The sequence below is a fragment of the Micropterus dolomieu genome, linkage group LG08 (assembly GCF_021292245.1).
Source record: "Micropterus dolomieu isolate WLL.071019.BEF.003 ecotype Adirondacks linkage group LG08, ASM2129224v1, whole genome shotgun sequence".
Classification (NCBI taxonomy): Eukaryota; Metazoa; Chordata; class Actinopteri; order Centrarchiformes; family Centrarchidae; genus Micropterus; species Micropterus dolomieu.
This window is the reverse complement of record NC_060157.1, coordinates 9,603,342-9,614,633: the sequence shown is the minus strand read 5'-3', so window position 1 is coordinate 9,614,633 and position 11,292 is coordinate 9,603,342. Positions and strand designations below refer to the sequence as shown.

At 38.4% G+C, this 11,292-nt stretch overlaps 3 protein-coding genes across 6 annotated transcripts in view; 2 read left to right on the top strand and 1 right to left on the bottom strand.

Moving 5' to 3' along the window:
* Positions 1 to 20: 20 nt before the first annotated feature.
* On the bottom strand, positions 21 to 8,568 carry LOC123975139 (acidic mammalian chitinase-like). Its single transcript, XM_046056337.1, has 13 exons — positions 8,235 to 8,568; positions 7,902 to 8,051; positions 3,296 to 3,400; positions 3,078 to 3,107; positions 2,757 to 2,958; positions 2,564 to 2,620; positions 2,309 to 2,474; positions 1,912 to 2,036; positions 1,619 to 1,742; positions 1,259 to 1,444; positions 953 to 1,072; positions 585 to 726; positions 21 to 490 (listed from the first exon to the last, which is right to left on the bottom strand). Exons 3-13 carry the CDS (start codon positions 3,342 to 3,344, stop codon positions 210 to 212), a joined length of 1,482 nt encoding a protein of 493 aa, XP_045912293.1. The 5' UTR covers positions 3,345 to 3,400; positions 7,902 to 8,051; positions 8,235 to 8,568; the 3' UTR covers positions 21 to 209.
* Positions 5,456 to 7,399, top strand: LOC123975142 (CMRF35-like molecule 1). The gene is made up of 4 exons (XM_046056348.1): positions 5,456 to 5,543; positions 5,642 to 6,007; positions 6,214 to 6,259; positions 6,347 to 7,399. Exons 1-4 carry the CDS (start codon positions 5,516 to 5,518, stop codon positions 6,489 to 6,491), a joined length of 585 nt encoding a protein of 194 aa, XP_045912304.1. The 5' UTR covers positions 5,456 to 5,515; the 3' UTR covers positions 6,492 to 7,399.
* LOC123975143 (cell division control protein 42 homolog) overlaps positions 8,241 to 11,292 on the top strand; it is a 5,567-nt gene continuing 2,515 nt past the window's right edge. For 2 of the 4 annotated variants that reach the window (XM_046056351.1, XM_046056350.1), the window contains exons 1-4: positions 8,254 to 8,411; positions 8,907 to 9,047; positions 9,165 to 9,237; positions 9,344 to 9,453. In XM_046056351.1, the coding sequence (XP_045912307.1) occupies positions 8,943 to 9,047; positions 9,165 to 9,237; positions 9,344 to 9,453 (288 nt within the window). In that variant the 5' untranslated portion in view covers positions 8,254 to 8,411; positions 8,907 to 8,942. Of the gene's footprint in view, positions 8,412 to 8,906; positions 9,048 to 9,164; positions 9,238 to 9,343; positions 9,454 to 11,292 lie in introns of all 4 variants that reach the window. The other 2 variants (XM_046056352.1, XM_046056353.1) reach the window with 2 other exon arrangements.

Here is an 11,292-nt window from a genome sequence, read left to right as displayed (position 1 = left end):
GATAGATACAACACACCAGCAACAATTCAAATGTTTATTTTCTTTGCTTTGAAAATTACTCTAGAGAACAGCATTAGTTTTACATTGTTATACATCCAATGTGGAAAGAAGGACTTTTTACTCAGAGAAGATGGCTCCTGAGAACTAAGAACAATTGTAAAACAGAGTCATTCAGCCTACAGTTAACCAGTCAATCTAAAACTTGAGCTTTAGGACCAGTTGCAACAAGAGCAGGAACTGTCAAAGACCAGACCAGCAGCACAGTTCTCAAAGTAGGTCTTGCCTTTGTTGCAGTTGTAAAATTGGTTCTTGTTTGTTGGGTCGGGGTACATGCCACTGGCCTTTCCAGCACAGAACCCGCTGTCCATGCCGCTGGTGCCCGAGTCCCCACCTGAGGAGCTGCCTCCACTGGAGCTGCCTCCAGAGCTGCCTCCAGTAGTCGCACTCACTCCTGCGATTGGAGGAAGTGGAGTGGCAGGCGGGGCACAGGCTGAAAAACATCAGAAAATTACTTAATAACATACTTTTTCTGAGAACACTGTGGATTTCACATTGACCATCAATAATAAAATTAAACGTCTTACATGCTTGTTCCAGATTAAGGCCCTTTTTGAGAACATTAATCAGTGGGTATTTTCCCTGGTTACAGAAAGTGCCCAAGTAGTCATCCATGTCAAGGGTCCACACCATGGCACCTCCATAGTTACTCTTTGTCAGCCAGTCAGCCTACAGGCAGCCAGAAGGGGATGTTGTAGAAAGCATTTTGAGGTCAAAAACACACAATACTTTTCCCTCTGTCACATTCTGCTATAGCACAGAAGCAAAATATTCACGTTTTATAATACATGAAAAGTCAACAGGTTATGGAGAGTTTCAAACATTTTTAGCATAGATGTTATTTGCAGCAGCCAACAGAGTGGCCTGTCAAATGGTAAAACAAGTATTCTGTTACCTTGATCTGGAAGCTCTTGATGTTGTCATACCCCACCCACTGGTTTCCTTTGTAAGCATACGGCACATCCTGGGCCTGGTTCCAAACCTCAGTTGCTCCATCTTTCAAAAAGCCGCAGATCTGTAATTTTTGCAATGTGATGCATAAATGACAGCCTAGGAACACATTCACTTGTTCATCTGGGGTCTGTAATTCTATGATAAACCAGCCTGATCTGTTATCGAGCATACAGAAGAACATTAACTAACACTGAACATTAACTAACACCATCAGCATTCAAGCTTATTCTTAAATAAGAAAGCATACCTCAAAGTAAGCAAGTTCCCCAGCCTCTTGTGTGTACTTTCCTGGTGTTCCAGCACCAGCAATAGGTGCTCCAACACCATGGTCAGCAGGGTTCCTAAGAGTGAATGTGTTACCATACGTTGGGAAACCAACAAGCAGCTTCTCAGCTGGGGCTCCCAGGCTCTTCCAGTAGCTCATGGCATAGTCCTGGAACAAAGGAATTGGAAATATACATGGCTCTGGAACTAGATAGCTTCTGTGGGTGTTTTAATGTAGTTGCAGATGAAGCTTACTAAACTTACAGAGAAACTGTACGTGTATTTTTTAGACTAGCCCAATTTTGGTATACGAAAATGTTAATGTGGATGTTCAAGCACTCACCACATTGAAATAGATGTAGCCACCCTGGTCCTCTGGGCCTCTGAACAGGGGACTGCACTCACCAGTCATTGGGTCCCAAGAGCCATGGAAGTCATACGTCATGACATTGATCATATCCAGGGCCCTGGGTGTGGAAAACAAGAAAAGGAGAGGTTACCACAACATGATTAACAAGCTTACATAGATCTTTTAGAGTAAAGGAATGACATTCAGAGTTGTTCTGTTCAAATGTAACAGTCTATGTTGCTGTGGATAAGATAGGACACACCACAAATATTGCTTCAGATGCTTACTGGCCAAGCTTGGGAACCTGATAAGCTGAATCAATGTTGCTCTTTCCAGCCGCCACAGCAGCAGACATCAGAAGACGAGCCTTGTTGCTTTGCTTGGCCTCATTCTCAAATGCAGCTCTCATCTCCTGTTGAATGTCAACAGATATAAAATATTTAGTGTTAACTGAACTCCTGGTTTCATAATCCATGATTTGACATGTCAGTTTGTGAGCTGTTTTGCATTTATACATCTTTTATTCTTTTATTCAACAAGGCACTGTGAAAACCCCAAGGGATTTATTGTGGCCACAAAAATGTGGGAGAAAGCTTGAACAGTTATGCTATCAGGTAAGAAATGATTTTAACAGAAATAAAATAAACTGGACACTGAGCAGAAAACCAGACATAGCAAACTAACCTCCAGGAAAACAGAGAAGTATTGCTTATCCTCAGGAGAGCCTCCTCTGTTGGCTGGATACTCCCAGTCAATGTCAAGTCCATCAAACTCATACTTCCTCAGGAATGAAATGACTGAGTTGATGAAGGTCTGACGGTTGGCAGCACTCAGCACCATTTGTGAAAACCTAATGTGGGAACAGAAATAAATTAATTTAAACGGAAGCTCTCCACTGTTTAGAGTGCTGAGTCTGCAGATATCAGTGGATTATCTCACCCTGTAGAGCCAAAGTTCCATCCTCCAACAGACAGAAGAGTCTTCAGGTTGCCATTCCTGCCATAGAATCGGACAATTTACAGTACAATGCAGTGACAAGTAAAAACAATCCTTTCCTAACTGTGCTCTATTAGTGAAACATTTTTTATTCTTTATTGGGTTATTTATACAAAACACATTTTTTGTGACTCACTTGTTCTTAAGGGCATTAAACTGACTGTAAAGCTCCACATCATTCCACTCATAGGTGGCCAGTTGGTTGTTCTTTATGGTGGCAAAGGCATACAGAAGATGGGTACACAGGCATGGGTCGATGTCATTGGGCATAAAAATGGTTGGAGGTGGTCTGTACTGTGCCCAGTTTGTGAAGTAGCATGACAGTATGAAGGATGAGCCTTTGATTCAAAAGAAACCCCTAATTATTTACACACCAACCACATAATACAATGCAATTTGTGACCATAAAAAGAGAAATAAACATGTACATTGTGTCCCATATTCATAGATTGCTTACCAAGCTGCGCATGCAGCAGCAGGGCCAGAGCTGTAAAATAAAAAGTCACATGTTTATCTTTGAGCAAAAGTAAATATAATGGAATAAGTGCTTAAAACTGCACCCTAAAATAGATGCAATATACTGTATATTCAAATCCTGGAAATAGAAATTAGCAGTAGACCATCTGCTCTACATAGAAGAGAAACATTTTTCAAAATACAGCAGCACTGACTTACCCGTCACAAACAGTACTTTGCCCATGACTACCTTGTACAAGGAGGTCATCTATCAGGTGCTTTTATACACAGCCAGTTTGCTCAGACCTAACAAAGACAGGGCAACTGCCAAAAAGGTGTTTATTTGCAAAAGATTATTTCAATGAAAATCAAATGTGCTCACTTAAGGAGTAATAAGTGATTACTTATCTCGCTTCCAGACATACTCTCCACAGGCACACTTTCTCCTTGCATGAAGGACTCATAAATACAAAACAAGCATAATCCCAAGCAAAAAAAACCAATGCAGAAAATATGCACAGGGTTTGTTTAAAATATTACACAAAACACCAAAAAAACATTAAAGAATTTGTCACAAATGTTCGTTATGGATGTAGATAAATGATATTATACCAATTATCTCTGATCTGCATACATATCAGAAAGAACACCAATTAAATATTTGAATCCTATGTATAAAGTGGCATATCTATGCATGGAAGCACAGGAGAACAATAACAATCTATGATATCAAATATGCCTTTTGTGTCATGCAGTAAATTAACTGCCTCTGTTTGGCAGTGACATAAAACATTAGAAGTCAAGTCACATAAACAATAGGCAAATAAAATTGCCTTTAAGAAACTACTTAGACTGCAGATATGTGATGATAAATATGTTTGACAACTCTAATCATACTGAAATGAGGGGATCGTGATATGTCATGAAAATGGATTTGCATTGAAATCAAAAGCATTCACATGGTAAATGGAGAACTTATCTAATCATTTAGCTTCCATTATAATGCAGCCTTCTTTATCTTTAACGGTGTGTGCAATATTTGAAGAAAGATATGCTGGTGCCAGCGGAAAACACCTTGGCTGAGCCAAAGCGTAGCAAAAGTAATGTCATTTGCTTTTCCAAAACAAACCAACAAGTTTGCTTTTCAAGGCATGTCTCAAACATTTGAAAAGACGTCAAACAAGTGTCAAGGGGACTGATAGTGGGATGTTTCATTTACCCACTCATTGTCTGAGTTAAAAGTGAAAAAGTATCCTATTTAAATTTTCACCAAGGTCATTTCATCATCTCGGGAAAGTTAATTTAGTACTTGAGAATTCTTTCCCAGAGGTAAAAACCTCCTACAAAAGGCTAATCTTTCACATATCATACATGTACTTACATTATACATCTGCTCAGTTTAAAGTAAAGAATGCTAACACTGTGACCTCATTTAATAGTAGCCTGCATATTCACAAACTTAAAATGAGGTTCATAAACTATTCTGTCTTGTTTCTATGTCAGAATTATCAGATCTAACTATACTATGAGTAAGTTTAAGATGTTAAATAAGCCATTGTTATAAAGGAGGTTTTCAAAAATAAATTTGTGCCTGTGGGTATTGTAACTCTTGTGCTGCTTACTTACACACCACCAGGGCATTTGTCATCAACATAGTTCTGTTTTTTCCTACATTGGTTGACCTCAAACACATTAATGTCATTCCAACTTCCTCCTAAACTCAGAAAATCTATATTATTATTAATATAAATGATTAACAATGGATAAATATACTGTAAAGTTTACATATTGTAAGAAAAAGTAATGTTTTAAAATATGGTACATGAAGTTCAGAGTGATCCTTCTTGGTAAAGACATGTCAGTCTACCTAACTGTCAGTAAGTGACGGCTCTCTGACATAATCAGCTCAGATTACACAACTACAATATTTTTCACCTTGTGGTATTTCTTTTTTAAATGATTTTCTTTAAAAAAATCTTTAAATCTGTTTGTCTATTTCACAGGTTTTTGGAAATGTCTATTCGATTTGGAGTGAAACCATTTAAAATATTTGTTGGTTTTTCTTTTGGATGCTACAACAAAGCAATTTGTTAGCGGTTATCAACCATACAAAGTCAAGTCATGTCTGCAGGACTAAACTGTACCCCAGAAAACAGCCAAGTCAGAAGCTGTGAATGTGATGTGCACATGAAACACCTAAGCACATGAAAAGAAATCTGAAAGCATAATCTTTTATGATAATACATGGCATCAGTTAAATCATTATTAAGTATAATAGATAGATAGATAGATAGATAGATAGTGCCACCTGCTGTTTAAGTAAATCAACTTACAGTTTTACACAGATTGCACAACATTGCCACATGTGAGAAATACGAGGAAGCCTCTAAATGTTACACACTTTGCTTCTGCTTTACGTAGTTTTTTTCCATTCCCGTCATGAAAACCTCAGGGATCTTCTTCATTGGTAAGAGTAGCTGTTTAAAGTACTTAACTGTACAATGGCTAAGTAACTTGGAAAAACAACTAACTTATATCACGTGAAATGGTTTTGGCATTTTGCAGCACCACTTCTCTGTCTGTTCTGGCTAACAAAACATGCTGTGGACTCAGCCCAGCTGTCAGCTCCAGGGGTGGTAACAGCCGCATACGGAGGATCTGTGACAGTCTCTTGTCAGTATGACCATCAGTTCAGAGAATACACAAAGTACTGGTGCAAAGGACGGATATATGAGCTGTGTACCATAGTGGTGAAAACACCCAAGAACCGACATAGTGACAGAAGCTCCATTGCAGATGATAAGGAGGCAGGAGTTATCACTGTAACAATGACATCTGTCAGAGAAAGTGATCAGGATATGTACTGGTGTGTCATCGCCACACCTGGAAGGAATGTCTACACTGGTGTCAGACTGCGCGTCTCCCACACAGGTAGCCTACATTTCTATGTTGTTGCTGTCTGTCCTTAATGAATTGCATTGTGTTGCTTTAATATTATGTGGTGAAGCCAAAAGTCATTTAGCAGGAAAACATGTTATTAATCAAGAAATATTGGCCCCATATGATGGCAAAAATGAAAAGTGTATAAAGGTAATTATTAGGAGACCACAGTCAGTATATGTCTTGCGTTTCTACAGTGATAACAACCACACCAGCCAATTCATCCCCACAAGATGAAATACTGTGAGTATATACTGTGATATATATATATATATATATATATATAATATACTATATCTCTAATCCTAGTTTTGTGTTTGTTTTACCTAGTTGGTGGGCAACTCTACGTTGGATCCTTTTTATTTTAATGTTGTGTTGTTTGGTATCAACACATATCATTGTATGGAGGATAAAGACTGCAAGGAAAAGATGGCCCCAACGACAGTTTCAACATCAAAACTCAAATATTTATTAGTGAGCTCTGCAAGACCACCATTTTGAATCATGGGTGAATTATAAACATGTTCATACTGAGGGTATGAAATCATTCCTCCACTGGACACTCATTCAGTGTGTGAATTAAAGTGAAAAATAAACCAAGTGAAAAAGTGGCTTTCAGGCTCTTTTTCCTTAGTATTTAAATGATTAAAACCTCATTAATTTCCGCACCAGGGCCTCAGATAACTTTGGGCCCAACGTATGAATACCCAATCAGCTTCAAATTAGAACCTCCGGGGAACTGAGGCTCTTGGCTTTCATTTAAGTTATTTGCAGATCGTATATGGATGGCCATAGAGGTTGGTATTCATTTAGCATTTAAGCACCTGTTTCTAGGTCAGTGTTGTACTCCAAAGATCTGAATGCCATGCAGAATGATAAATCCCTTCATGCATAAATGAAGGAGTAACTCTTGTGAAATCCTGCTTTTAAAAGACAAATATGAACAAATTATAAGGTTGAATGCACTGCTCTATTTTTTGTTAATTTATTTAAGGATCACAGAGGTATATTTTCTTCACAACACACACACACACACACACACACACACACACACACACACACACACACACACACGCACACACACACACACACACACACACACACAATCTTTCTTTGAAAGTCCCATAGCTGACACCTACAGCTGAGATGGAGTGTTTCTCTCAATCTTTACAAACTGGTGATTTCCAAAAGCTAAATTATATTCCAATGTTCCCAGTATATGATATTATATTCTGTAAAAGAAGCAGCTGTGATTTGTAACTTGTGTAAATTTCATTAACCTGCTGTTTGTAGTTGGACAATTGTGTCTGTTTTTTAATTGTGTATTAGCCGTACCTACAGAATCCAATGCTATAACCCATTAAATCGGATTTTTGTGAAGCATGTAATGTTCAGTTTATGTGTGTCAGAGAGGTATCAAATTATTTAGTCTGTGGTGGTGCTGTACTGGATTCCATAATTGTTTGTGTTTGTTATTCTGTCATCCTCTTGTATATACAGTACATGAGGACGGACAACATTAGAGACACCTTCAAGGTATTTTTCACAGCAGACATTTTGTGTTGTCATAGTAGGAAAAGCATTGTTAGTGTTACTAATAACTTTAGTGATGGGTCCATTGTAATCAAGTGTCCCAGTATGCCATGACAGTGTGACTGAACCAGCAAGCACAATAGAACCCTAAAACTCAAGCAGCTAAATGGAATTCAGCCATCATTAATTGTATTATTGTACAACAAAAGAGCATTTTAGTAATGTATTCATTTCAGATCTATGCCTTTTCTACATGTTTTCATATGTTTGATACCCAAATCAATTTCTTTTAGTCTATCTATTTCCGTCAGATCTATCAATCTTCTTGTTAAGATAAAGAATGGCCTTCTACCTGTTATACTGTGGAAGAGGTATAGAAGATCTCAGACTCAGGTGAGGATGCAAGGTGTGTGGGATTTAGCAGGTTACGTCACCACTTCTGCTGCATGAACCACCTCGCATGAAGTCGTGTCAAGACAGAACCATTACCAGAGAAAACTAGCTTTCAAAGTAAAAGCACAAGTGGAAAACAAGTGAAGACTCCTATGAATAACTTATAGAGCAATGACATATAGTGAAAAAACAATACCTCAGATTAACAACTGTAGATTTAATCTTGACATATTTATATCTCCTTTGGGACATATCTTGTATTATACGTCGCGTAATATTTTGCAACACATACTAAATGTTGTACTTGGTGGTGATATCCGGTATTAGTTTGCCTTGCTTGACAGTCGTAGTGGAAGTCGGGACTTGGACGCTCAGCTTCTCCCTGACTGGACCAAGTTGCTGTTTGCTGGTGCCAACGCCCGGCGAAAAAGATAGCTAACGTTAAATAGCGGAGGTACGGTGGGTATTGGTATGTAACTCAAATGATTTCTGACATCTCACTGTGCAGTTAGATTACATATAAAAGTTCGCCATATCGGTTATATGCTTCGTTTTTTTAGCTTGAACTCAGGTACAGCGACCAAGCTAGCGTTAGTTCACAAGCTGACGTTAGCCGGCCGGTTGCTAATCTTGCTAACATTGTCATTGTTGCTAGCACTGCGTTAGCTTAGCTCGCTAACCGATACTCAAACAAATTTCTGTTGCCGTTATTACCGTTACGCGTTTGTTTAAGTAACTTAGATAGCGCCACATTGTGTGATTGATCCATTGCATTACACATACTAAAGTTAGCCAGGCAATTGAGTAACGTCATTAGCTAACGTTAGCATGTTCGACAGTTTTGGTAATGGGGTGCGACATTTACCGCTAGATAACACTTAGAATAAAATTATTATTATGGGGCCAATGTTAATACAAGTCTAAAATATTAAATGGCCTAATGAGCTTCTTCCTCTCCCGGCAGCCAGGGTTATTGCCAGTAGAATCAAAAAGTACAGAGATGCAGACTATCAAATGTGTGGTCGTGGGTGATGGAGCAGTGGGAAAAACCTGCCTATTGATTTCGTACACCACCAACAAATTCCCCTCTGAATATGTACCAACAGTAAGTACTTGTGTGTTTCACAGTCAGATGCATACTGACAGTCAGTCATATTTTGGTTAAGAAAGTAAAAAATACTGTTAAACGGACTATAACATGCCATTCTTTCTTTTATCACAGGTTTTTGACAACTATGCAGTAACTGTAATGATTGGGGGTGAACCCTACACCCTTGGCTTATTTGATACAGCAGGTAAGATTATGTTTTACTCTTTCAATTTAATCGCACCCCTTATTGAAGAAAAGCAGTTATTAGTCTGCCACATGGTAAGTTAATTTGTGGCATGGTCTCTCTGTAGGTCAGGAGGATTATGACCGGTTACGACCACTAAGTTACCCACAGACAGATGTCTTCTTAGTCTGTTTCTCAGTTGTTTCACCTTCCTCATTTGAGAATGTTAAAGAAAAGGTGAGTACAGTGTTTATCTAAAAGCAGGTGAGTTGCCCACCTTCAAATCTAATAGCTCTTCATCTTCTTTCAACTATCTCAACGCAAACTGCCTTCATGACATACTCCAAATAATTGTCCTCTACTCTGTATGATGTGCGATTGCTGATATGCAATCTTTCATAATATATTTCCTGAGGCATTTCAGAAATATCCAGCTCTTTTGTTAATGGCGCTCTAATCATAAAAAAATCACTCATAAGTTGTGTTCATGGTGGTTAGAAACTGTTTTAATATATTTTTTTGTGACCAAATTACATAGCCTATGAAAAAGTAAGTGAATAAATAACAATAAAATAATACTTAATTTACATGAACATACATACAAGTGCTGACATGTACACTTACATGTATTTGTGTGTGTGTATATATATACAACGAATAATGTGTGTGCAGGGGTGTAAATTAACTTTTTGGCTCACCTGCCAATGGGACTGGTAGAAGGAAAAAATCCACCGGTCAAACATTTTTTACAGGCTAAAACAATAAATTGTCTTTTTGTGTCTCACACACATTTGTTTCAGTCCTTTTTTTTATTTGAGATAATAAGGTATTATGTCAAATACAAACTTAAAGAAGAGGCCAGAGTGAAATTGAAGCTAAATTATATTATTGCTATTAAATGTACTGTTGTAATAAATGCTTATTAATCATTCAACCTAAATCTCATAAGTGCTCACTCTTAATCATGCTTTATCATTCAAATTAAGCCTCCTCATTAGAATGGTCACCTTCTACAATTACCCTCTTTGCATTGTCCAGGAAGTCAGGCCTCCTGGTTCTGAGTCCTGGTGCCACAGCATCACAACTTTATGGGTCCTCCTTGATCTCTGGAGAGGACAGCAGGACCATAAACCGATCTGTGACATGAGACCGGACCGCCAAATTTATTATTTTATGTTCTGCTTTAGCCTCCTTTTCATTAGCATTATTTCGTTCTGTTGGTTTGGTTACTACACCTGGTAAATGTCACCACATTACAGTGGTAGCTAGCTAAATGCTAAAAACACCATGCACAATTTTCATAGGTCAACATTTTTTAATGTCCTGCCTACTCCAGGCTTCGATTGGTTGTTTAACGAAAAAGTGACTGACTCTGCATGAAAGGCAGAACCCGAGGTTTTTCTTGCTCTGTCTTTGCTGACAGAGATTAGCAGGTAGGCGAGACAACCGTCAGCTTGTGAGAAGTGCTTGTACACAAGAAAAAGTCCCACTATGCCAATGAGCAATATAAAAGCACAAATGGCTTTTATATTGTGAGAAATCGCAGGAAGTCATGTCTCCCTTTAGCGCTAGCTTTGTAGCAGAGTGTTCAGGAACGGGTCAAACCAACGCATTTATAAATCCAGCCCAGCTTTATGTGTAAAATACAGCGGCTGTGGATGGTGGGAGAGGTAACTGCTGGAAGTCAAAGTCGTCGTATTTAAGTTTTATGTTCTGCTTGCTCAACAGTTGTTTGATAAATGGCTATTAAACCACATTCGGAGAATATTTGAAATGCAATTTTTTTCTTATCATTTTGGCGCTGTTGATTTTTCTTTGGTGCTGGCTCAAACATCTTTGGGGGGTGCCCAAAAATTCCTCTACGCAGGAAAAACCCTGCAGTCCTCCTTCCTTCGTTTCTCAATCCAAAAACCTGTAACCCACCCTTCTTACTGTCACCTTCCTGCCATCTCTTTCCCCTGAATCTGCAACAATCTGAACTTTTTAGAACAATTATTTTGTCATCAAAATTGACAACATAGCATGTTGATACATACTATCATATTTACTTTTGTCCCCCCCCCCCCCCCCCCCCGG